Here is a 23,165-nt window from a genome sequence, read left to right as displayed (position 1 = left end):
AAAAACATTTCAAAAGCTATTTCTTAAGCTAATAGAGCTTTCAAGCTCCCTCTGCACAGAGTGTTCCTAATGATTTCACTGCAGTTTATCAGTTCACAGTTTTGTCCAACAACAGTCAGTCTAATACAATGAGCTCATTTTACACTTTTGAAAATGTAAAACTTCTTGCAATAATGCAGAGCTAGCAACAGCTTTGGTTTTGGTTAAAGAACACAGTCATGTAAATAACTTCATCTCTTAAATACTTGAGATACAGAGAAGGTGGTATTAAATCAGACATAGGATAGAAAAGGATTTGGGATCAGTAAGACAAGTAAGAGGGTGTTATCCCCACTAGTAAACTTGTTGGATTTTGATTTTAAAACCACTGTGCCTGGAGAATACAAGACAGCTCTTTTTTTTTCCCCCTTTTTTTCACAGTCTCTAACGTCTCTCTACTTATCTATGGCTTCTTTTTTTCCTCATGGGATAGCAGTGAAGTAACTAAATCTTTAGCCTGCTTTCCATATTGTGAATTTCTTAATTTTTGCTGCTATCAGAACCTCATTGGCTTTGGTGAAGAGGTCAGATTTTGCAAGGTGTCCCAATGCAGAAGAAAGCTTCAATAAAATAAATCTGAGAGAACATCATGCAACAACTCTTTAAAAGAGGTAAAATATCCACTCTGTCCCTTTAGATGATTTCAACTACTCTGAAAACAGCTGGGCTGCAGCACCAAGAGGAAGAGGGTGGGGAACAAAACAAGCAGCAGCTGCACAAAGTATGCAGAACAGAAAAGGTCTCTTAATTCTCCCTTTAGAACAATTAAAATACTTCACTTTATTACCAGTGTTCAAACCCAGTTTGAAGGCAGTGTTGCTATGGTGACAGTGGTGTAAGGCACTAGAACAGTGTCAGCTTTTTTTCCCCTTGTGCGTATTTTTAAACCATTTTTGCAGCATGACTGTCCCGAGTTCATAAAGCTCCTGTGTAAGGCAGCACAAGTGCAGCCAGGGAAGGGGTTACACACAGTCCCTGCTCCAGACCTCATCTGTGCACAGCTGGGTTGGTTTGACTGAAGAACAGCAATAATTCCTGGGCTCAAAGATGTGTGCACAATAGCAGGGACAGAGCATTAGTGTTATAACACAATAGTCAGCAATGGGGGAGAAAATCTTTCACAGCTCTGAGACAAAGGGAGGATGGGTCCTATTAACATGGAATAAGTTGTTCCTTTTGCCCTATTGGTATGGCAAAGAAGTTCTATTTCTTTTACAAGGCTCTTGTTCTGGACAGAAGGCTGTACATTTTAGCTGCTCAGCCTAAAATCTCAGCCCTCTTCCTGAAAAAGTTCCAGCATTCTTGCTAAACTAATCTCTATTTTAACTGCAATGACTGTAGTTAAATGTTGTTAAAGTCAGAAAAAGATATTTCTAGAAGCAGAATTTAGAAGTATTTCTGGTTTTCAGATTGTTTCATTTAATACTTTTATTTCAGGACCTTATGTTACGATTATTATACAGACAGGAGAGCAGAGGCAGAAAGTATCTAACATTTTTCTCACTTTTTTCAGTCTTTTTTACATTTGGATGACAAGTTATCCCCATTTGAACAACCCCCTTTATGCCAAAGCCTTTGCAAGTCTCTTTCTTTGCACATATTGATGCTTTTCTCATCTTAGTCCTCCAAACACTTTGTGTTTGCCTTGTGAATGTTTGCAATTCAGAGCATTACCTGCTCCTGAGTGTTTGCTGAACTGTGAACAAAAAAAACACCCAAGAAGATTCGTTTCAAATGGCAAGACTGAATTGAATGTGTTCGATTTGGATGAGAACAAAATAATTATCTGTCAAAAGCTGGCAAGCTGAATGTTCACAGCAAAGTACTTGAGGGTTTCCAAGAGATTTAACAGTGACTTAGGATTCTTTCTCCCTAAAGAACATACACACAGAAAACTGTTCACAGTCGATTTTATTGGGCTCTTAAATTAGTCTGGTTTTATTTCTTTATGTCCCACTGCCAATACATGCTTGTAATGCACCATTTCTCAGCACAGCCCAGTTTGAATAAAAGGTGATTAGAACAAACCACGCCACATCAAAATATTCAATGTGATTCAAGCCCAGCTGTGACTTCCACAGGGGACAAACTGCTCTATTTCACAGCACAGAGTGGGCAGGAAAAAAACTGCTAAAGGCTACAGGACACTGACAGATCTTTCACCACAAATCAATGCAGCACAGGAACAAAACCTGTAATTTATGGTACAACACAGCAAGAGCCACGTGAGTCAGAGCAGCACATGCATGGCCAAGACTGGAGCTATTCAGGGAGCACGAGAAGATTAAAGAAAGATCAAACACTGCTTTTATTTTCCAAGAGAACTGAAGGGATTTTTCTGCATTATTGAAGTGTTTTGAAACAGAAACTTTGTCTCAAATCCAGCTTTGCAGACAGGAAAGAACTGAACTGCATTATGCAGTATTCCTCCAGCAGGCTGATAAAGAAGAGTTTATTATGAAATGTTGTCCCTTCCTTGTATGACAGCATTGTGGTCAAACCTGGACAGATAGGTCTCTCTTCACAAATAAAATCAGATATTCTACACCCCTGTCTCAGTGTTCCAATTCCACTGTACAGATACAATCAAAGACAATTAGTTCCTCAAAAGAGAAGCAGCTGCAGAAAATCAGGGCTCCATGCAGGAGTGAAATGCTGCTGCTGCAGCACTAAATGCACCCAAGAATGGTGTTTCAATGAAGGTGTTTCAAGGATGTGACACTGTTACTGCTTTGTTTCCCCCCTCACATGTAACACAGGGTGTGTGGACACTGAGCACAAGTGAAAAGCACAGATGTGCTCATCCTCAAAACCCTGCAGCTGCTGCTGGGCTTGATGGGAACTCACAACACCTCCGTGGCTGAGACACCTGTGTAGAGATCTTTCAAAAAGTGATTTTGAGCCTGCAATTCTGCAGATCCTCAATAATGTACCTTTACATTCCCCACCAGCCTCTGGAACATTTGTGTACTCTGATCCATTAAAAGCTGCATTGTGCATCAAGAAAAACACAGTCTGGTGAAGCAGCTTGAACCACAAATTTAACTTCCTTAATGCATGTTAACAGCAAGAGCACTGACAAGCATAATTTCAACCAAAATAGCACTGTAATAAAGCTTCTTTTCCAACTACTTCCCTTAGCAACTCATGCTCAGAGTAGAGTCAAAATAACAGGATTTATTCCAGTTTTATCCCTGCTAGAATTTCAGCTGAGTGTGAAGACATGAAAGCAATTCAGAAGTCAGACTATTTTAAACCCATTGCAGTCGCTTTTCATAGCAAAGGGCTATGCTGCCACGGCCCTTAGATTTTGGAATTCTAGTATCAGGAATAACAAGTTCCTTTCAAAATACCACCTTTAAAAGAGCACTTAGGTATGACCCCCAAATCAGTTTTCAAAGATTTCTGGAATTTTGCTTCTCAAACAATGCCTAGGGCTAATAAAATACCTTGATAATAAGCATGTGCTCAGTCCTCAGTAGGCAGTCATTCATGCAAATAAATTACTCAGCTTCTCTGGCCAGATTAATATTCCCAGTCTCCTGCCTTCAAGGACAGGGATTACTTAGTATTTCCATTAAATGAGTCAGCACTAACTTCTACACTTATAAGAGGAAAAAAAATATTCCGAGCAACCTTAAGCTGTGCTGTTCTAGTAGGTGAATCCTCCAAACAAATTCTAACCCGGTGAAATACAAAGGAATTTCAATTACCATTGAGAAAATTAAGCTTATTGAGTGCTTTAACAGCTTAATGGCATGAATCAAGCTGTTAAGATGTTTTATTTCTTTTTGATGTTTTCTGTCTGAAATTGGTGGCAGAGCAGCATTCCAAGAGCAGCACCACATTCTCCAAGGGCACCTCAAGAGAACCCACAAACAGATTCATCCTGGCACTCCAACCTCAGTGCTAACTTTAATTTCTGCCTGCAGCACCTGACCACGTGTGGGTACCAATGTGCAAATGCAAGCCAAAGTTCACTGTGCTCCCCCCATGCACTTGCAGTGTGTGGGATTTCTGAATTATTCATAAACACAAGAAAAAAGAAGGGGCACTCAAGCAGGATGCTGCCCTGGCTCCAGATCATTCCTGCAGAGCTCTGTATCCCTTCCTCCCCTTGCATTACATCACTGCAGATCAATAGGAAAAGCAGCAACTCATGGAAGGGCAACCAAGAGGTTTCAAATTCTTGGCAAATGAACTTGGAAAGAAACAATTCTGGATGAACTCTCACACATCAGCAAATAATTTTTCATGCTCTGTATTCTGCTGTTCAGAGCTCTCTACCACTCCCTTTGCAATCCATACATATGTATAAAAATCATGACACTTGTTCAAAGCAGTAGAAAAATCGTGAGACTTGAACAAAGCGGTGTGATCTCGGTGCCAGTGTCTCTGAGGGATGTTAGCTCACATGGGAGTGATCAGCTCGGGGGCGTGTGTGCAAGAGAGCAGATGGTTACAGTGGATACACCTCAAAAATCTCCAGAAATAGAGCTTTTGGTAAGGTAACACTCCCAGGCAGCGGGAAGAGGGAACGTGAACCAAACTGCACGTTGGAGAAGCACAAATATCTTTAACATACAGGTAGTCAGCTCTGGGAAGAGGCTCCCCTGTGATGCCAGCTCTGGAAGGACAAGTCCTCCAAGGACACGTTCAGGGTCCCAGCAGCACAGCTCCCTTGGCTCTGTGCAGTGCCCTTCCCTCAGAGCAGCTCTGCACAGCAGCCCTTGCTCAGGAGACTTTAAGTGTTTTTTCTCTCTGCTGTGTTTTCACTTCATTAAACGTTCTCATTTACAAAGAGAGGAGTTATTCTCTTATTGCTGGGAAATAAAGGTTGTTTGGCAGCCATTCAGTTCTAGAACTCTCTCTGGAAAAGATGGAGAAGGCTTTAGCTACACAGACTACAGCAGAAGCTTGTGGGGACTACGGGCAAGCCAGCAGGAGAAGCAGGGTCAGACCTGTCAATGAATGGCTTTGTATCATCTAAAAAATTTCCTTTATGTACCATTTCTGGTCCTCTACAAATATGAGGTTGTTTAACTGTTTAGCACAGGCTATGCCATCAAGATATGACTCGTCAGAAAGTAAAGAACAGTAGGACTTACTTTAAAAGGGGAAGAAAACAAAAAGAGTTTAAGCCTTCCATTGCAATTTCTACTTTAAAAAAGTGTTCAAATAGAACTAGAACAAATACACTATAGGTTTCCAGCAAGATTCACCCATGGTGAACCTGCTGGCTATCAGAGCAAGATCAAAAACCAAAATGTTTGCTTAACCATTTATCACTGAACTGGATTAAGCAATTAGAAAGTACATCAGGAAATACCTTGTGTGGAAGCAATTAGAATTAAAAATGATAACTCTTCACCTGAAAGAGAGCTACTGCAGAGATTTTAAGAATTAAGACAAATGAAGCAGGGAGAGAGCATTCATTAAAAAGGAAGGCACTGTTCCATCTTGGTTTGTTGAAAAAGAAATTCAATCACAATGTCCCACATTCAAATATACCTTTGTTTAAATACATTCATTTTGCAACAGGAAAAAGCTCTTCCACTCCATGCAGAGCAAAATTCCACAGAAGAGAGGAAAATCCTGCGTTTCCAGGCAGAGCTGTACTTGGGCAGGGTGTGAGGAGCAGAGCTGGCTCCATCTGAGAGCTCTGAGGGCACGGCTGCCCCGTGTGCTGGGATGCACTCTCTAGGATTCCCAAAATGAGAGCTGACATTCACCTGGCAAATCCAAGTGGCCCCTTACATTAAGCTACAGGGGAAAAAAAATGCACAATTCTCCTTTTTCCCCATTACACCTTCCTACAGCTGCATCCTGACCTTATTTTACTTTGTCCCTCTTGTATCCTTCCTCCACTACAATCCAGAAAAGCATTTTACCCTGGACTGGCACAAGTCATTCACAAACACAATAAATTGTTTTTACCCTCTGTTCCCTGGTACAATGAAATTTGTCCATCTAAGTATTAATGATGGCTATTAAGTGTATCCAAGATAAAATAAATAACTCCTTTGTAAGTTACACCGAAAAATCAATAGGACAAGTCAATATTGGTAAGACAAACATTCCACTCCATTTCAGAGGCTAAAAAGTGTTCCTGTTTACAACAAACTGTAAGAACTGACCTGGAACTTTCTAATTAAATGATCTTTAGTGCTTAAAGAGTCTCAAGTTTACAGCACTGTTCATATCCAGTCTTCCAAAGCAAAGAATTCCCAAATAGCCCAACTCCTACTTTGCAGAAGTACATTACATTCCCACCTTAAACTCCATAAACAATGGAGTTAGTCTAAAATTTTCATAAAGGAGGCTGTCAAAGTTTTATGTAATTATGCATCAAATCTTTGGACTACAATTACAATGGCTTTTTTGTTTTTGAAGTTCTGGGGTTTGTCTCTTTTTTTTTTTTTCTCTTTTACTAGATCACACAAACACATTATTATCCAAATCAGACAAGTACTAACAAGAATCTACTTTGCACAGATGTTGTTCATGAGTTGTAATTGAAGGTTAATTATTTCTCAAACAGCAAGAGAAGCAATCTTGAAAAACAACCTTGGATGTTCTCCAAGGCAGAGATCAGAGCTTTCAGGTAGAGTATCTGGAAAGAAAAAATGTCAGTGATTCAAAAACTTACTGCAGCATGATATTCAGATTCTTCAAATGCTGTATTTATGATACTGCATTGAAGCAGTGCTCAAATTTACAGCCCAGGTCTACATCTCTTCTTCTCAGAAGATCCAGGAGAGACTTCCCACACTTAATGAGTGCTGATCTCCCAAACATTACAGGGCCCTGCAGTCTCTAAACACTCCTTGGGCTTCCAACACCCATAACTGTTAAATAACCCGTGCTCTAAGCTGCCCTTACACCCAACAAACACTGAAGATCACTGCAGAAACCTTTTCATTAACACCACCAGGGCTTTCCTGGGCCTTGTTCAATCATAAAGTGCTATGAGGACTTGTTCTTTTCAGTATTCCTATCTCAAGAAAGCATCTGAAAGCAGAACTGACTTCACAGCCAGCAAACTGAGCTTTCTCAGCTCTTCTTCTGTGGAATGGAAATGAAATTCCGGAGAAACTCTCCATGAAAGCAGGAGTTGAGGAAAATGAAGCCATCTGTAAGCAGAGTGAATAAGAAAACGTTTCTTTTCCTGGCATTTACCAAAGCCATTAATTCTTGCCCTCAGCAGCTCCTCTGTCACTCAAGAGGCCTGCATGGAAGAAAATGTTTTATTAAGTGTACAGAAGAATATAATCCCTGCTCGTCCTTGTCTTCTCTTGGTGCCTATACTTGTTTAAGGGGTTCTCTCTTTTCACTGGAAAGGAGTTCAGGCTCTGTAGTGTTACAAAAAACTCACTTGTGCCTCGAGAATATCCATAAAAAGGAAGAAAGGATGAGCAGATTTATTCCAATACATTTAAATTCACCCCTAGCTTAATTATGTAAAGCCTCAGATTCTATTTTCATACAAAAAGAAGAGGGTGAGACTGCTCTGTCCATTTTTACATTTAGCTGTATTGGAAGCCCACAGTACTTTCAAGTTAAGTAAATACCCTGTTAAGTTTCTTGCATTTTCAAATAGACTCTACCTGTTAAAGTGATTTTGTCTTCAGTGGATGTCACCACTGAACAAACAATACCTATTTGTTCTACCAAATAGGTTAACAGCCCTGCCACTTGCCAAGCAGGCAATTTGCTGCTCAAATCCTAGAAACACAGCAAGAAACCTCCCAGCTCCACATCCATTCTGGAAATTCCTGAAAACAATGAGTACATTGCCCATGACCACTACAAAATAACCCAGTATACAGACCAAACTCAAATTCAATAACTGCTTTGTGATCTTGTATGAAGGGCTTTGATTCAGTAAATTAAAAATCTCTATGGAGACAGGAAACAGCAGAGAAGTTATTCTTGTGCTCTGGCTCCACTAAGTTACTCTGAGACCATAAAAATTTAGAGACAATTTTTTCTTGGCTCCTGGCTTCAAACAGCACTTACCACCACTCATCCAGAACACTAGGGATGTGCATGGGGAAGCAAAACAACCTTTCAGAACAAAGACAGAACAGAGCTTCATCTCCACACAGCTCTGCAGACATAATCCAGGCTACTTCACACCTATTTCATCTCTTCCAAGTCTTCTACAGTGCTAAAGGAACAGCTTCACGTTAAATTTCAGGCATAATCATAGTGCATATACACATAGCCAATCATAAAAATAATGAAATACCATTGAAATGGTGTTTTAAAGGAAACTTCAGTTCACAGAGTGCTGCTTACACAGCACATCACCCACCACCCTGGATTTCTGATAGCAGGACCTTTCATGTGTTAAACTGCTACAAAGCACGTCCAAGTGAAAGCAGCTGCATCAACACACAAATACCAGCATTTCAGTTCCTCTCCGTGGTTCAGGCAGCATTTCCAAGGTTACAGTGCTGATAACTTATTGGCTTTAATTACATTCCATAGCTTGGCATTCGAAACAACCCCAAAGGCAACCCTGCAGGCCAGTTCCTGTAACCTGGCTTTGAGTCCCATCAGGTGGAATGCACTTGGAATCAAACTCAGTTAAAACCATTGAGTTAAACCATTAACCCAGCCCTGCCCAGTCCACCCCGGAAAATACCACACTGCTCATTACATCCTCCAGGTCGTTCCAAAATGTCATTGAAACTGGACAGATCTCCAAGGAAACTCAGCCCAGCATCCACACCATCTTCCCAAACTTTGGTACCCACTTTAGTTTGTCTTACTTGTGTTTGAACTTTTTTTCCTTTGAGGTCATTCATGCAGAGAAAGCATCAGGAGTCCTACTGAAACCAAAACATTCTTACTGCACAAAATATGACCCCCAAACCATGTGGAGTTTGGGACATAATCTCAGTTGTCAATCATAACACACTGCAATAAATTCACCTCTGGTACCTGTTGCACAGAATGCTTTGGAAAAATTCAGGCTAAGAATCAACTAGATAGGATTATGCATATTAGTATCACTTTCATGAACAGGATTTAGAACTGATTTTCTACTGCTGTTAAGTTACAGCAGACATCAAACCCTACCTACTATCAAAAAGACAGTAACAATTTCAGGGGAAAAAAAAAGCACATTTCCTTGTAGTGATTTAAAAAGTTTACACACATTTCAGAGTTTTAGATTACCTTCTCTGCAAATTAAACGCTAAGCAAGTAAGTGCTTGTTTTTCTACCAGCACACAAGCCAGAAATCAAAAGGATTTCACAGACAGCTTATTGAAAGAATGCTCCATTTAGACAGCATCTGCAACTAAATATCAGTAAAGTTCTCAGCTTATCCAAGGAAATACTTGACAATATATGTTCATTAAGCATTTGTGACAAATCTGACTTATACTAAGAAAGCATAGATTCACTTAAGACTGCCCAAAACCAAAAGCAGGGAAGGAGATAGAAGAAAAGGCAAAAAGCAGGAGCAAAAGGAGTTTCTGGGGGACAGGAAGGTCTGCAGCAAACTCCTCTGTATGGCAGCATAAATGTGTTGGCTACAGATCCAAGGAATCTCAGCTTCGGTGTTCAGGGTTTTCAAGCATGCATAAAGTTACTTTAATATTTCATTAAAGTAATTTAGGTCTTATAAATAAAGCAGGAAATTAAGAACAGGTTATGAAGCAATCTTCTAGGTAAGTGGAATTTTACTGGTAGTTCACTGTTGAGTCATTCAACTTTGGTCACCAACTGACCAAAAAAAGCAAAGAGCCTCTTTTCCTGCACCAGAAAGAAACAGCCAGACTCAGAAACCTCAATTCTCATCAAGGCTGTGACCAGTGCAGTCACCCATGCAGGCTCTTTCTACACAAATCACAGCTCTATCCCCCTCAGTGCACCCTTCCCATTCAACAGCTGGGCATTTTCATTTCAGAAAGTGCTCAGAACTTTTACCAGAAAATTACAGTGGCCTGATACTGCATGGAATGACACTGGAAGGGAACTGGCTCATAACTGCTTAAGAACCACTCTGCTACACACAGAGATTCCATCTTCTTCCAGATAAAAATTAAATCTTTGATGATTTAATGCAATTTTATTCAAAGTTTTGATGGCAAAAGCTACACCAATTCAATGGGTAGAACAAACTGGGGATAAAGGATGCAACCTGAACACAAGGCTAACATTCCATCTTCTATCTGTAAAAGATGATCTTCAATAACCACACACATGCTTCAACATGACTTTAATTTGAGGAGTGGTTGCTTTAAAACAGATTTGAGTCATCTGTGGTTTGCTTAAATAAACTCACCCAGGTGGAATTGTGTAATAATTGATTCTTGTATGGGAACCTAAATGTCCATCTTCAGAATACAGCTGAATATGAGGGCAGGACAGAGGAGAAAGTGGACAGCCTGTGTAGGAGTCTGAGTTACACCTGCTTTGCCTTCCAGGCACACACAAGTGAATCATTAATTCTCTTCCTCCCTTTGGGAAGTCCAGAGAGCCCAAAGTACCCAAGTGCCACTCCACTAAGAGTGAGCAAGACAAATTTCAACTGCAGCCTCTGCACAATCTCGAAATCTCTAAAATGAGAAGCTGGAATAGAGAAGTTGGGCAAGTATCACTCCTTCCTCAAGAAAAACAAAAGGTTAAGGACAGAAAACTCAACAACCACGCTGAATGCAAATAAAATAATTTTAATCTTCCTTTCCTTTGGAGTAAGCTGGGAAAGCCTGATCATTCAGGTTAGGCTGGCTTATGACTGAGAGACCAAGATAAAATTGCTGGTTAGAAAACAATTGACATTGCTCTGGTCTAGACTGAAGGTGGAACACCGAGGACAGACTTTAGAGCTGTGCTGCACCAAGTTGCTCTTCAACATACACATATCTTCCCTGGCCTCGTGGGGGCAACAGCAATACCAGTTGGATTTGCAATGTCACTGTAACTTGTTTATTTCAAACGCATTTACAACACTATTCTATATTCAAGAGAAAAATACCTGCCCTGCCCGTGTTCCAAGCAAGACAGATGGAAATCTGCCTGGCCCAGGAGCCACATAGCTCGGGGCACAACACTTTGTTTGACAGAATGTGCCCTGCAATTAAAGTCAATTCAGTAGTTCCTACCAGAGGAAACTTGGCTTCTGACCCCAATTGCACAGGACACGACTGCTCTGGCTCAAGGTTAAAGTACTCTGGAGAAAAGGCTGACCTCCAAAAGAGCATCACAGCAAAGGCTGGCGACAGGCCAGGGAAAGCTTAAATGCCTGGAGACCGACATGTGATTACTGAGGAATGTGAGCTATTCCCAAGCACTTCCTATTTCTCTGCAACACTGGCAATACACAGCCCTTTATATAACACAGGAACATATCTTCCTGTGAATTTTTTAAGAGAAAGACATAAAACCAACTGTAAATCATTAAGCTTGTCCTACCATTTCTTCTAATTACCATTCCTTGTCTTACAGCAGCTGAACAATCACAAGCACGCTCTGTGTTGCCAACAGGCATTTCACAGGCATGGGGTATTGTCACATTGAAAGCACATTTTGGTGCTTGGCTTCCCCTTTCCTTTTCCAGTTAACAAAACTGCATGTCTGGTTCCTCTGCAGTCAGTTTTTTAAAATTCAGCTGCAATCCCACTGTGTCCACTGAGGATCTATTTTTAGAACAGTCAAATATTCCTAGCTGCTCTATTGTACCAGCTTGAGTCTCACTTTTATGAGTCCTATAATTAGTATTCGTCACTTGTTTGGTCTTAGAATCACAGACACTTTCAATAAGAAGGTCTGTTACAACATGTTTAACATCTGGAATATGTTAGGCTATTTTTAATAAAATTATTACTGCGCAGACAAAATCGAATTTATGAGTGGAGGAGGACAGGATGACTACAGCACTGCTACAGTGTGGGCTCAGAAATCCTCATTAAACCATTGCCTGAGAGGTTAAAGAGTTGTGCTACCACAAGAAAAAGTCTCCAGACTTTTTTCCCCCCTTCCATGAAGGCTCAGTGGAACAGGTTTGACTTCATTGCCTCAGACTTCACCCACCAGGTTTTCATTTGGCCCAGAGGCAATTGGTCTCTAAGCACTACACCAGTGATTTCACTCTTCCAAGACTATCATTAGTACAGTGAGCTTCACCAGGAGAACACAAAACTCAAGATAAACAGCAAGGCCTTGATTTGGCTTTTGGACCAGGAAAATATCAGCTTCCAGGTAGAGAGCAGCCTTTTAAATTCATAATTTTAAGTCTTGACCATTCACTAATATCAATGGAATGTCATTAAAATGCAGCATGATAGGGTCTGGAGCCTAGACACTATTTACCTCAAACTAGGAAGCATAACAAAAAAATACCTTACATCCATATCTGATGTATCAGGAGACCCTCAAAAAGGTAAAAACTGATGGTGGAAAACCAAGAATACAGAGCAGCAGTTCCTCATGAGAAATCATAAACCACTGAACTAAGACCACCACCACAAAAATGAGTCATTTAAGACCTGAGGGAAATACCTGCCAGATCCAAGAGGGCAGGCAGCACAGAGAGCCTGAGCCAGGCTGTGCTGCCTCTTCTGACACGAGGAGCAGGAGGTGTGGGGCTGAGCAAGCTCTGCCAGGCTCCAGGGAGAGGATCCATCTCTTGACAGAGTGTCATGAAGCACCAGCTCCTGCTGGAGGGTGTCAGCACAGAGTTCACTGGGCTCCAGAAAGGAATTGGAAGCACGAGAAATCAAGCACATGAGATGTTATTCCTGACAACGGCACATTCTGGACCAGAAGGGCTGTCAAGACACATTGCTGGAGGATGAGAGTATCCAAAGAGAGTGTTACCATATGTTGATCACATTCCTATCCTCTCCCCTAGAGGCACATACTGCCCTTAGCCACTGCCTGAAAGGCAGCACTAGCTAGAGGCCTCATGGTGCAATTAGGCTCTGTGCCTCTCATAAAGAGATAGAATAAAAAGCCAAATTCATCATTCAGATATCAATAATCAGGTAATATCAGTGCAAGATCCATCACTGGCATGGTTCAACTTCTGCAGCCCAATAAAACACAGACAGAAAATACCACCTAGCTTCAAAAGATAAGCCAAAAAAATAGTTAAGAGTCATTTAGTCATTTGATTCTTCTCCAAAAAGAAATTAAAGTCATAGATTACAGACAATCACTTCTTTGTTCTTCACCCTCCTTTACAGCAAAGAAAGGCAAACAAAAGCAGGAATTGGTTTAGTCAACACAGAACTAACAAGTTCAAGTGAAATTGCTTTAAATCCTGTTCATTACAACTTCAGTGGCTGCACCACACACACCCTGAAACACTTCAATAGAAATAAGTAATTTCATAGAGCCTTGAATTCAGTAATGAAGAACTTATCTACAAGCCAGTGAATTGCACAGCAAAGAGAGTTTTGCAAATTATACAGTATAATTTACACATTGAATGAAATAGTCTGAAAAAACCATCCTCTGGAAAGGTTTCTGCTGCATGGTGTGCCTGAACTGGACAGAATGTCTGTGGCATTTGAATTTTACACTAAATGAAGGGACACAATGCACACAAGAAAGGAAGTGTGCTCATCAGGAAGCTGCTCCCTTCTGCTGTGGCATAAACAACTCTAAATGGCACGTTGCCACCCTGACCATCACCAGGGAAATACTCATTTTCACAAAATGAGATCTGTTATTGGCACAGTGATATGATCTAATATTACAGCAGCAGCAGGCACAGCAGAAAGTTATCAGACAGACTGAGATGGTGAGCTTTGCAGTGTAGCTTTCAACTCCTGCACAAATTGATCTGCATGTATTCCAAAAAGCACTCGAACTCAAGTTGAGAGCATAAATACCAACAAAACTAAAACAGTTGTAATTATCCAGTAATCCATAACCCCACAGATTCAGATATTTAACTTCATCAATCTGACCATAACAAAACCTTGAAACAGTAATTTAAGAGAGCCCAAACATGTATAATTAAGTATTAAAATAGTTTAAGCAAATATTCATTTTTAATGCAAAAGAGTAGCTTCTCTTTGCTCCCTCCCACGATCCCTCTGCTGTCACCAGAGTTAAAGCTGGTAGCCCAGTGATATTTTTATTTTCAAATTTGCTGATATATAGAACCCAAAACTAATTATAATAAAGTAAAACCCAAAAGAAGTCCAAGATAGAAAATGCTCAAATATGAAGTTTTATACATGAAGACAAAGCAAGACAGTCTGATTGTGATTGTGTTCCAGCATATAACACAGAAATTATTAATTTTCATTTTTCTGAAGCATGGACAGAACCCCCTTTATGTCAAAGCAACTCACAGAATCCACAACTCCAAGGCATTAAGTGCAATTTGCAAGTACTTTGCACTGTTAAATAATACCTGAAGACTGCTGAATCAGGTTTCTAATGGCCCCTTCATTTAGTGTTACAGCAAGCAGCTTCTGCATTTTTCAAACTGCAGATCCCTAATTATTTCCCAAGGGACTGGAGGGCTCCCAGAGTGCAGCCCTGGTGCCAGCTGCCCTGCTGACTCCTCTTTCTTGCAGCCAGCTGCCAGCAGCTCACCCACAGCATGGGGGGGACCAGCACCTGCTCCCACAGGGCTGCTCAGCAGCCTTAAGGGAGCCCAGCGAGGAAATTGTCTTGACAAGGAATTTATCTTCCTTTCCTCCAAGACAGCTCTGGCCCAGCCTGTGTCCCCAGGCTGGCTTGCTGATGAATATGTCTTTGCAAAAAAAGCAAGAGCAGCAGCCTGGTGCATCAGCTTAGCTGCAATGGGAAACCACGTCCTGGTGATATTTCTCTAACCCTTAGAAAAGGGCCATGGAACCACAAGCTGAAAACCTCAGTGGACTGGGCTGACATCGGCATGACTTGAGCAAAAGCTACACAGAGAAAAGGCGAGAATTGAGAGCTGATCCCCACTTGTGATAGCTCGCTGCTGGCCTGTAGTGTTCTAGCAATGGAGCCCAGAGGGTACCAGCCCTTCCATCCACGCTGCCAGCAGCTCTGCCAGTGCAGGGCTCTCATCTCAGACACCACTGCCTGACTGCTGATGGCTGAAAGCACCTGCAGTGGGACTGTGAGAAAGTCAAATTATTAAACTACCTGTAATAGGCCTGCCTTAACATTTTACATGAGCTGCTAACCTGACCTGTCTTAACTCTATCACAAAAATGAAATAAAGTGTTAAATAATTCAGCTTAACATCCTAGTTCTTCATTTAGAATACATGCAGAGTATTTTTAAACTACATGAAAAAACTGGAATACAAATTCACTTGGGAGAAAAGGAAATAGACCATTTTAGACCAACCTGTAATTAATTTCAACTTGAGCTAATTAACAGCTTTCCTTGCATATTCTCAGAAGATTCATTCTACATTCAGAATGCAACAGCTTAAAGATTCCATCACTGGCCTCCCTCCAGGAATATACTGACTCCAAACGAAGTTCAAAGCAAAAGCAATCCTGGTTACAACAAACACCCCCCAATTCTGGGTTCCAGATTCTGGACTCTGACTGAAGGTGCTTTACAGGAGGTCCTCGGGCAGCACAGACTGTCCAAGCAATATAGAAACATCTCATTCTGATGTCTAAGCAACCTCTGGCTTCTCACTGGATATGTTTTTTTAATCAATCCCCCAAAAATTCACCCTCTTTCCCACAAGGTTTTGAATGCTTCAACACATGCTTCTTTCTGTCTAAGCACACATTGGACCATGAAGTTACACCTTCCAGGACTCTGCAGGATGTGTAACCAATTTTTTCTGCCAGATTCCCACATCTGTAAGAATTTTAACTCAAAGGCAACATCACCTGGCTGGATCAACAGATCCTGGAGCAGCACTTCACACCAGAGTTAAAACACTTGCAAAGGGTGAAAAGCTTGGAGTGCTTTCAGAACAAAACCCAAGAACTGTTTTGATACATATTTTCTTTCTTCTGACACCTTCCAGAGTGTGACAGTAGCACTAGCTTGCTTTTAAAGGGTAAAGGACTTGTTAAAAACTGACTCAAAGCTTTCCCTGAACAAGAGAACCGCAGCTGTCAGCTACAGTCAGGTCATGTGTTTGCCAAAAAAACCAAAACAAAACAACAAACAAAAAAAAAAAAAAAGCAGGAAACCAAGCATGGAAATAGCTAAGCAGGTCACAAAGTAACACATAAATTGCACTGTTAGCAGGCAGCTAAGTCAATATTTTTCTCCAGTGCTTAAGAGAACTCTCCCATTTGTTACCCACAGCTCATTCCAAACAAGTGGCCAAGTAATCATTTGTTCTTACACCATGTGCTAACAGAGGAACCACCACCAGCATCAAGCAGGAGTGAAACTTCAGGCATTTCAAATAAATTCAGAAATTCCACACAAGGCCCTGCTCCACCACAGTTTTACCAACACATTTCCAACAGCAAATAAGGCTGAGTTTTCAACAAAGACAGGGAGCAAAGCAGCTGAGTCTCTGGGTGTTCTATAGAAGAGAAAACAGCTCGGAGGTTTTAGGAGCAGACACCCAGGTTTATTCCCTTCCCTAGGATTTGAGCATCCAAGAGAAATTGTCAGCAAAGCATGCTGCATCAAGGGAATAAAATACTTCTCTGTGCATTTAAAGCCTACTTTGTGCTTTCAAAAGCACTTGCAGAAGAGTTTCCTTTTTCTCACCAGCCTCTCAGCCCCTCTCCACATGATGTGTGAAATGCATTTTTTCCAGGAAAACAAAATGACACTGGAAGGAATAAAAATGGCGAGTATTTATGAGGAGGTGTGGCACTTAGCTTGATACAGTTTAAATTTTTTTAAATTACTTTTTAAAGTAATAACTTCTATAGTGAAATAATAATGTACTGCTGATCAGGAAGCTCATTACAATCTCGATCAAGGGAATTATACTTTGATTTGTCAATCTGGAAAATCAGATAATTTTTTTTCTAATCTACTCTTATCACTGAAGCATATTAATCCCATTTACAAACCTATTACTTACCTGTAATTTAGGGATACTTTAATTCATGAGATATACCTTAAGAACTATTTATTAGATCTATAAAGCCAAAGAGATGTCCAAAAGCAGCAAATTTGAACCATTAAAATGATAATATAATCAAAGGCACTACACATTATACTTACTAGGAAAGATTCATGCTTGAGATATTTCAGATATTCTATCTGAACAGTGGCAAAATGTGAGATCGATTTTTTAAAATCCACATTATTTCTGAAACTAAGTAATTTGTGACTGTAAATAGGACATTTTCTAAATGGGCTGAAGAGCAATACATTTTCCACAGAGCTTCCAGAAACTTAAAAAGAAAAATCCCGCTGGTCAATGGTTCAATCCAATGTGTTCTTTTTCAAACATCTTATTTATTTTTCATTTGCATAAATTCCACCCTCAAAATGCCATTGCAACTGATTATTCATTATTTAAATTTACTTTGGAAATTAAACTCAAGGGGAATTATCTAAAGTATGTCAGACTGAGAATGAGCTGCGAATCTCCAAAGTTAATTTTAGCCTCATGTGTGTTAAGGAAGATTCAAGTTCTTAACTGCCTTTTAATATTAAGAACTACTTATTCAGCAAAGTCCCTGTATTACTTTAAATGTAAACCTCTTTAAGCTAATTTTAAAAAAATGAATCTGTAATCTTTAGAAGTTTTCTAAAAGCAGCTTCTCAGTTTTTCTCCAGCATATTTAACCTTGGTAACTTGACAAGTGAGTCTAAGTAAACAGCCATTTTTCCACATTTCAGCTGCTTCCAGCATTACGTAAACTCTGAACAGGAGGAGAAGTGAGATTCTGTTCAGTCTCCTGAACAGCTGTGCAAGCTGCTGCTCTGGGTGCTTTCTTAAATACATATCCACTAACACACAGATTCTAATAAGTTAATTATTACAGATATTCCACAGAGCAGGCAAAAATCATGATGCCAGCTTTGGAAACTATTTGGTAAAATCATCTGGCCTGTGTTGGGTGTGTCAGACTGAAGTGTGGTAATTTCTAGCCTATGATTCTAGACTCTTTTCAAGTTTAGGAAATAGTTCCATTAAAAGATTTGCATCTTAAACATTATCTGGAACCACACAATTTGCCAGTAGAAGGAAATATTCAAGGGAAGTAGCTTATACTAGACTTTACACAGCTGGACTTTAATGATGAGGGAAGGTAGGAAGCTTTGAAGCAATGGATGTCCCCACTCTCTCCCAGCCTCAGCACCTCACCAATTCCCAGCTGGGAGAAAGGGGTCATGCCTTAAGGATATTGTCACAGAGATATATTAGGGTTCTACAGATGAGTTTTAGATGTCAGTGGAGGAAGCATAACAGAGCAACTTCTTTTCAACAGCAATTTAACTTGGGAAAAGAATTTTGACTTTTGTCTATTTTAGAAGTTTTTATATCATAATTGCCTGCAAAGCACTTTTGTCTTGACAATCTTGGCTTAGATCAAAGCGGAATTAAATTCAGTTTTTTGTCTTAATATAGAGATGCAGTCACCCTTCCCAGAGAACAAAGTTCCCTGGGAACACACTAGAGCTGCATGAATGGAATGCTGATTGTGCTCCATTCTCTCTCAAGTACCTCTTGGAAACCCAGGAAGGGGAAAATGGGGAAATCGGAAGTTTGCACTGTAAATGACCCACTCTGCAAGTGGCATTCATTCCGTGGCTTCCAGAAAAGAAGAATTAATGCTGATTTCTCTGTCTGAAGGCTAAATATTAGTTTGACTTAATGAGTTCCAATTTGCAATTGCAACATCCAGGGAATCTTCCCAGTGTACATGGGCTTCATTGCCACTGGTGAACTTCATTACTGCTCCAGAGAAAGAATGAATTACCTCTGGAGTTCCACAGAACGCCCAGGAAAGGGAGGACAATTGGCCAAATAAAAGTTGTAAAAGTATTCAGCACCTGAACACAAAGATGAGATCTCACACAAGAGCCAGGCCAGAACCAGTGATTTTTGTTAAGACAATTCAGCACACAGAACACTGCTGCCACATCGACCAAAGTTTTCTCAAGAGATTTTTACTGACAGATGAGTAGCTCTGGGTGTGGGTTTAAACCTCTGTTTGAGGAGACATTCTCTCAAGGGCTGGGTGCAAATAAAAAAGAGGGACAGAGGAAAATCAAACACAACACAAGGCATTTATTGGGTGCTTTAAATTCAATCCTGTATATGCCAGGCTGTTCCTCTTTTCAGAAGAGCTGCTGGTACTGTTAAAGTAACATTATAGCATTTTTTTACTTGAGAATATGCAACATAGTGCATCCACTTTAGCAAGCATAGAATTTGACACAAGTATTCCTTCCAGAAACACTTCATCAACTTATGCAATCACTGTTCAACCAAGGGGAAACAGTAACAAAACAGTAACAAAAAGCATCAAGCCTGCATATACTGTTTATATTCCTCAGAGAATTTGGCTCATGGACTCCTCTACCCTCTTCAAAAAATGCATGGATGGTTTTGATGGATCACCAGCAGGAATTTTACAAGTTTTAAAAATCAGTAACAGCAGCAACATGGCAGGGGGAGGACCTTCATCCAGCGCTCACATTCTGAGCAAGTACAAGTGATAACCCACTGTTCTGACACAGACTAAATAAATCAGATGTATTATTGCTCAGCTAAACTTCCAGTCTCAGAAAGGATCCTGTTTGGCTGTTCCTTTTTATAAGCATTCTTCTCTTAGTTCACTGTTAATTTTTAACTATTTTTTTATCCTAGTTGCATACCTACTAGAGCATCTTGCTTTCAAAAGAAAGGCTTTAAAATAAGGAAAGATGTTTTAATTGTTAAATATTATTCTTCAGATACTATCCCCAAGACACAGAACAGTTTGTGTTAATACAAATAGTCAGAAGTGTTTCTAATTACACCCAGCAAAGCATTGTGAGCAATTCTGATTTCAGCATTTTGACTCAAAATATCCTTGAAGAAATAACTCACAAAAAGAATTTTTGCCTTCAATTCAGCAGCAAGGTAAAGACTCATCAGTTTAGCAACCATACAAGGAATTTCATTTAAGAAACTAATTTTGGCTGATTGATCTAAGAGCCAGTACTTCACTGAAGGCTAAAGTTACAGACACCATCAAATTTCACTGAGACCACCTGAAGCCCAGCTGTCAGAGTAACTGAAGTCACAAAAAGACCTTACACATATCACAGCTGGCCTCTTCACTGCTCAGCAAAATAAGAACTCTCTGCCTTGAAGTGTCTGCAAGAGCAAGACCTAAATGTGTAACACTGGAGGCAGCCTTAGGAATAAGATTAAAAGAAATGCAAGTATTCCCTGTAGAGTGAACTATTTTTTTTTTTGCCCTGTGACTGCAAAGGAGAATTTCTGTAAGGAGCCCTGCACCCCAAACCATGTGATCTATCTAAATATTTACACTATGAGCACTATTAGAAGTCTCCTCTGAAGTCATGAAGCACAGTATTTTCAGCAAGTGAAATCAAACAATTATTATGTAGATTACAGCTCACTTTTAACTGTTTTTATCAGGGAAAAGCTCCTTAATTGCTCTTTGTAACTCATAAGAACCCCACAGCTGTGGTTTCAACTGAATATACTTCAAAATGTCAAATACCTACTTCCACTCTGTTTTCTAAAAGGGAGGAGAGTGAAAAAAATGGAACCTAATTAAATTTCTTTCTTTTCATTACTATTTGTACCACTATCACACCAATTAGCAACATGCACCCAAAAGGCTTTTTGTTCATCTCTCTGGCCTCCCTACTTTTTCTTCCCATCCCTCAGAATGTTCCCAGTGTCCTTTCTTCCTTTTTATTCAGGCATATATCCTTGCTTTCATGGCTTTCTCTGCGCTATCTAATCCTGTAAATTCTACACTGATGAAAACACAACCAGAAACAATGTTTTAATTGGTGTACATGACATTTCCTCCTGTTCTACCCCAGTAATCAACTTCCAGTACACTTCAATGCTACTTTTGCTCTAACTTTCAAATACATCTGTAAACACTATCTAACCTTTGGCAGAAAAGAAGAGCACATTATGTTAAGAAAACGTTCTGGGCAGAGAAGAAAACATTGAAACACACAGCTCTCATAGTTTGCATTTTGTTTTCAGCTTTTTATGTTCTACAGTATCTATCAAACAAAGCCCAGCAAGTACTCAGCAACACAAGGAACTGTCAAGAAGGCAATTACAGCAAAAATTAATACTTACAGCCATAATTAACTCAAAAGGGTGTTTATACACCCGTACAGGGGACTGGTACTTCTGCACCATGGCTGCAGTTTAGTGAGATCAACTCAAACCTGAAAAAGAAATTTTTAAAACCATCTGTCAGACGTAGGAAGCCATTTTCAATTTTCTCTTGCAATTAGTCTGTGCGTGGTACCACGCTAGCAATTCCACAGGAAATCCTTCATAATTCCCTGACAACCTTTTTTAAGACCCAACAAGGGCTCTGAAAAGCTATATATATATATATTTGTCAGAAATGACTTATCATTTCTTCTAAAGACAACACAAAATTAGCACATTTTTAGTCCACTTTTAGTAACAAATCTTCAACAGATTTTATGACTCTTTGTCAGGATGGTGAGACTTCCTGTGCTGCTGCTGGGAACCAAACACTGACACATCCCAGCGACAGGCAGAGAAGTATTTCCCAGTCCCCCAGCATGGTCTGTGGGCTGCCCTGCTCAGAGCAGGGACTGGGCACAAGAAAGAAATACAGAAAACACAAAAAAGAGGTTAAAAAAATAAGTGCTAAAAATGCTTGTTTGCAAAAAGGAGGAAAAAAAGATGGATTATTAAAGCAGACCGATGGATCTTTACTTGATCATCTCCAAAATAATTGAAACTTTTGAGAGAAAAACTTATGTGATAGTTGTGGAAAAAAACTTGGAGAAAAATTCCACTATGCGGCCAGAAAAGATTCACTGGCAACACGGAGAGGAATTACTCCAAAGGCTTTGTGCCTGCTCTGCCCAGCAAAGTGCTTGACCCGAACTCTCTCGACTGCAATTACGTTTATTGAAAAATTCTGGCAGTAGCACTCGCATATGAATCGCGGGCGGCGAGCCAGCCTCAATTTAGCGAGAAATGGGTTTGCTACAGCAAGTTCGCTTCACTTTTCTGTCCGCAGGGACAGCGGGAGCGCTCCCGGCCCCGCAGCTGGGGCAGCGCTCCCCGGCCGGAGCCAAGAACAACCCCCCGAGCCACAGGAAAGTTTTCCGACATCCCAGCCCCGAGAAGAATTTACCCATGACTACCCCGCATTTTTTATTTTTTTGTTTTCAAACCACCTGAATCAGCACAAACAGCCGCAAACCTTCTCTAATCCCCGCACAAAAAGAGTTACACAACAAAGAAACTCCGCGTTCCTCCCACCGCGGCGGAACCGGGACACCCCGGGAGGGGACGGGATGGGGGGACAGCTGGGACAGCCCTGAGCTCTCCCGGAGGGATCCGGGACACCTGTGACAGCCCCGCAGCGACCGGGACACCCCGGGAAGGGAAGGGACACCTGTGACAGCTCCGCGCTCTCCGGAGGGATCCGGGACACCCCTGGAGGGGCCGGGATGGAGGGACACCGGTGACAGCCCCGCGCTGCCCCGGAGGGTTCCGCGACACTCCGGGAGGGGACGGGACACCGGTGACAGCCCCGCGCTGCCCCGGAGGGACCCGGCCAGAGCCGCCTGCACGGGGCGGCCGGAGCGCAGCGGCCGCGGCGCTGCCGTGACCCGCCCGAGGACCGCGACCCCCGTCCCACCATCACCATCATTACTACCATCATTACCATCACCACCCCCCGTCCACCACGGGTAGCGCCGACCGCTCCTCGGGGCTCCCCGCAGCCAGCGCTGAGAGGAGCCGGCGGGGAGCGGGCGGACAATGGGAAAGTTGCCGCGGGGCAGGGCGGCGGGGCCAAGGGACGCGGGGCGCGGGGCGAGGCCGCGGGCGGCTCGGCGCTGTCCTTACCGCTCGGAGCCGGCCGCGCTCTCCCCTCATGCCGCCGGGGCAGCTCCGTCCTGCGCGGGAGGGGCGCGCGCCGCCGCCCGTCGCTCGCGGTGCCGGGCGGGGGCGGGCCCGGCGCCTGCGCGCTGCCGGGGGCGTGGACGGGCTGGGCGCATGCGCGGTGAGG

General features: G+C 41.5%; 1 protein-coding gene across 1 annotated transcript in view; it reads right to left on the bottom strand.

The window, feature by feature from the left end:
* The window catches only part of SEC14L1 (SEC14 like lipid binding 1), a 41,001-nt gene extending 17,905 nt beyond the window's left edge, over nucleotides 1–23,096 (bottom strand). Inside the window, exons 1-2 of the mRNA XM_015645933.3 lie at nucleotides 23,003–23,096; nucleotides 21,239–21,330 (exon numbers count right to left, since the gene is read on the bottom strand). Coding sequence (XP_015501419.1) covers nucleotides 21,239–21,301 — 63 coding nt within the window. The 5' untranslated portion in view covers nucleotides 21,302–21,330; nucleotides 23,003–23,096. The remainder of the gene's footprint in view (nucleotides 1–21,238; nucleotides 21,331–23,002) is intronic.
* Nucleotides 23,097–23,165: the final 69 nt, after the last annotated feature.

Source organism: Parus major, chromosome 18 (genome assembly GCF_001522545.3).
Source record: "Parus major isolate Abel chromosome 18, Parus_major1.1, whole genome shotgun sequence".
NCBI lineage: Eukaryota > Metazoa > Chordata > Aves > Passeriformes > Paridae > Parus > Parus major.
The sequence above is the reverse complement of the archived record's forward strand: the minus strand, read 5'-3'. Positions and strand labels throughout refer to the sequence as shown.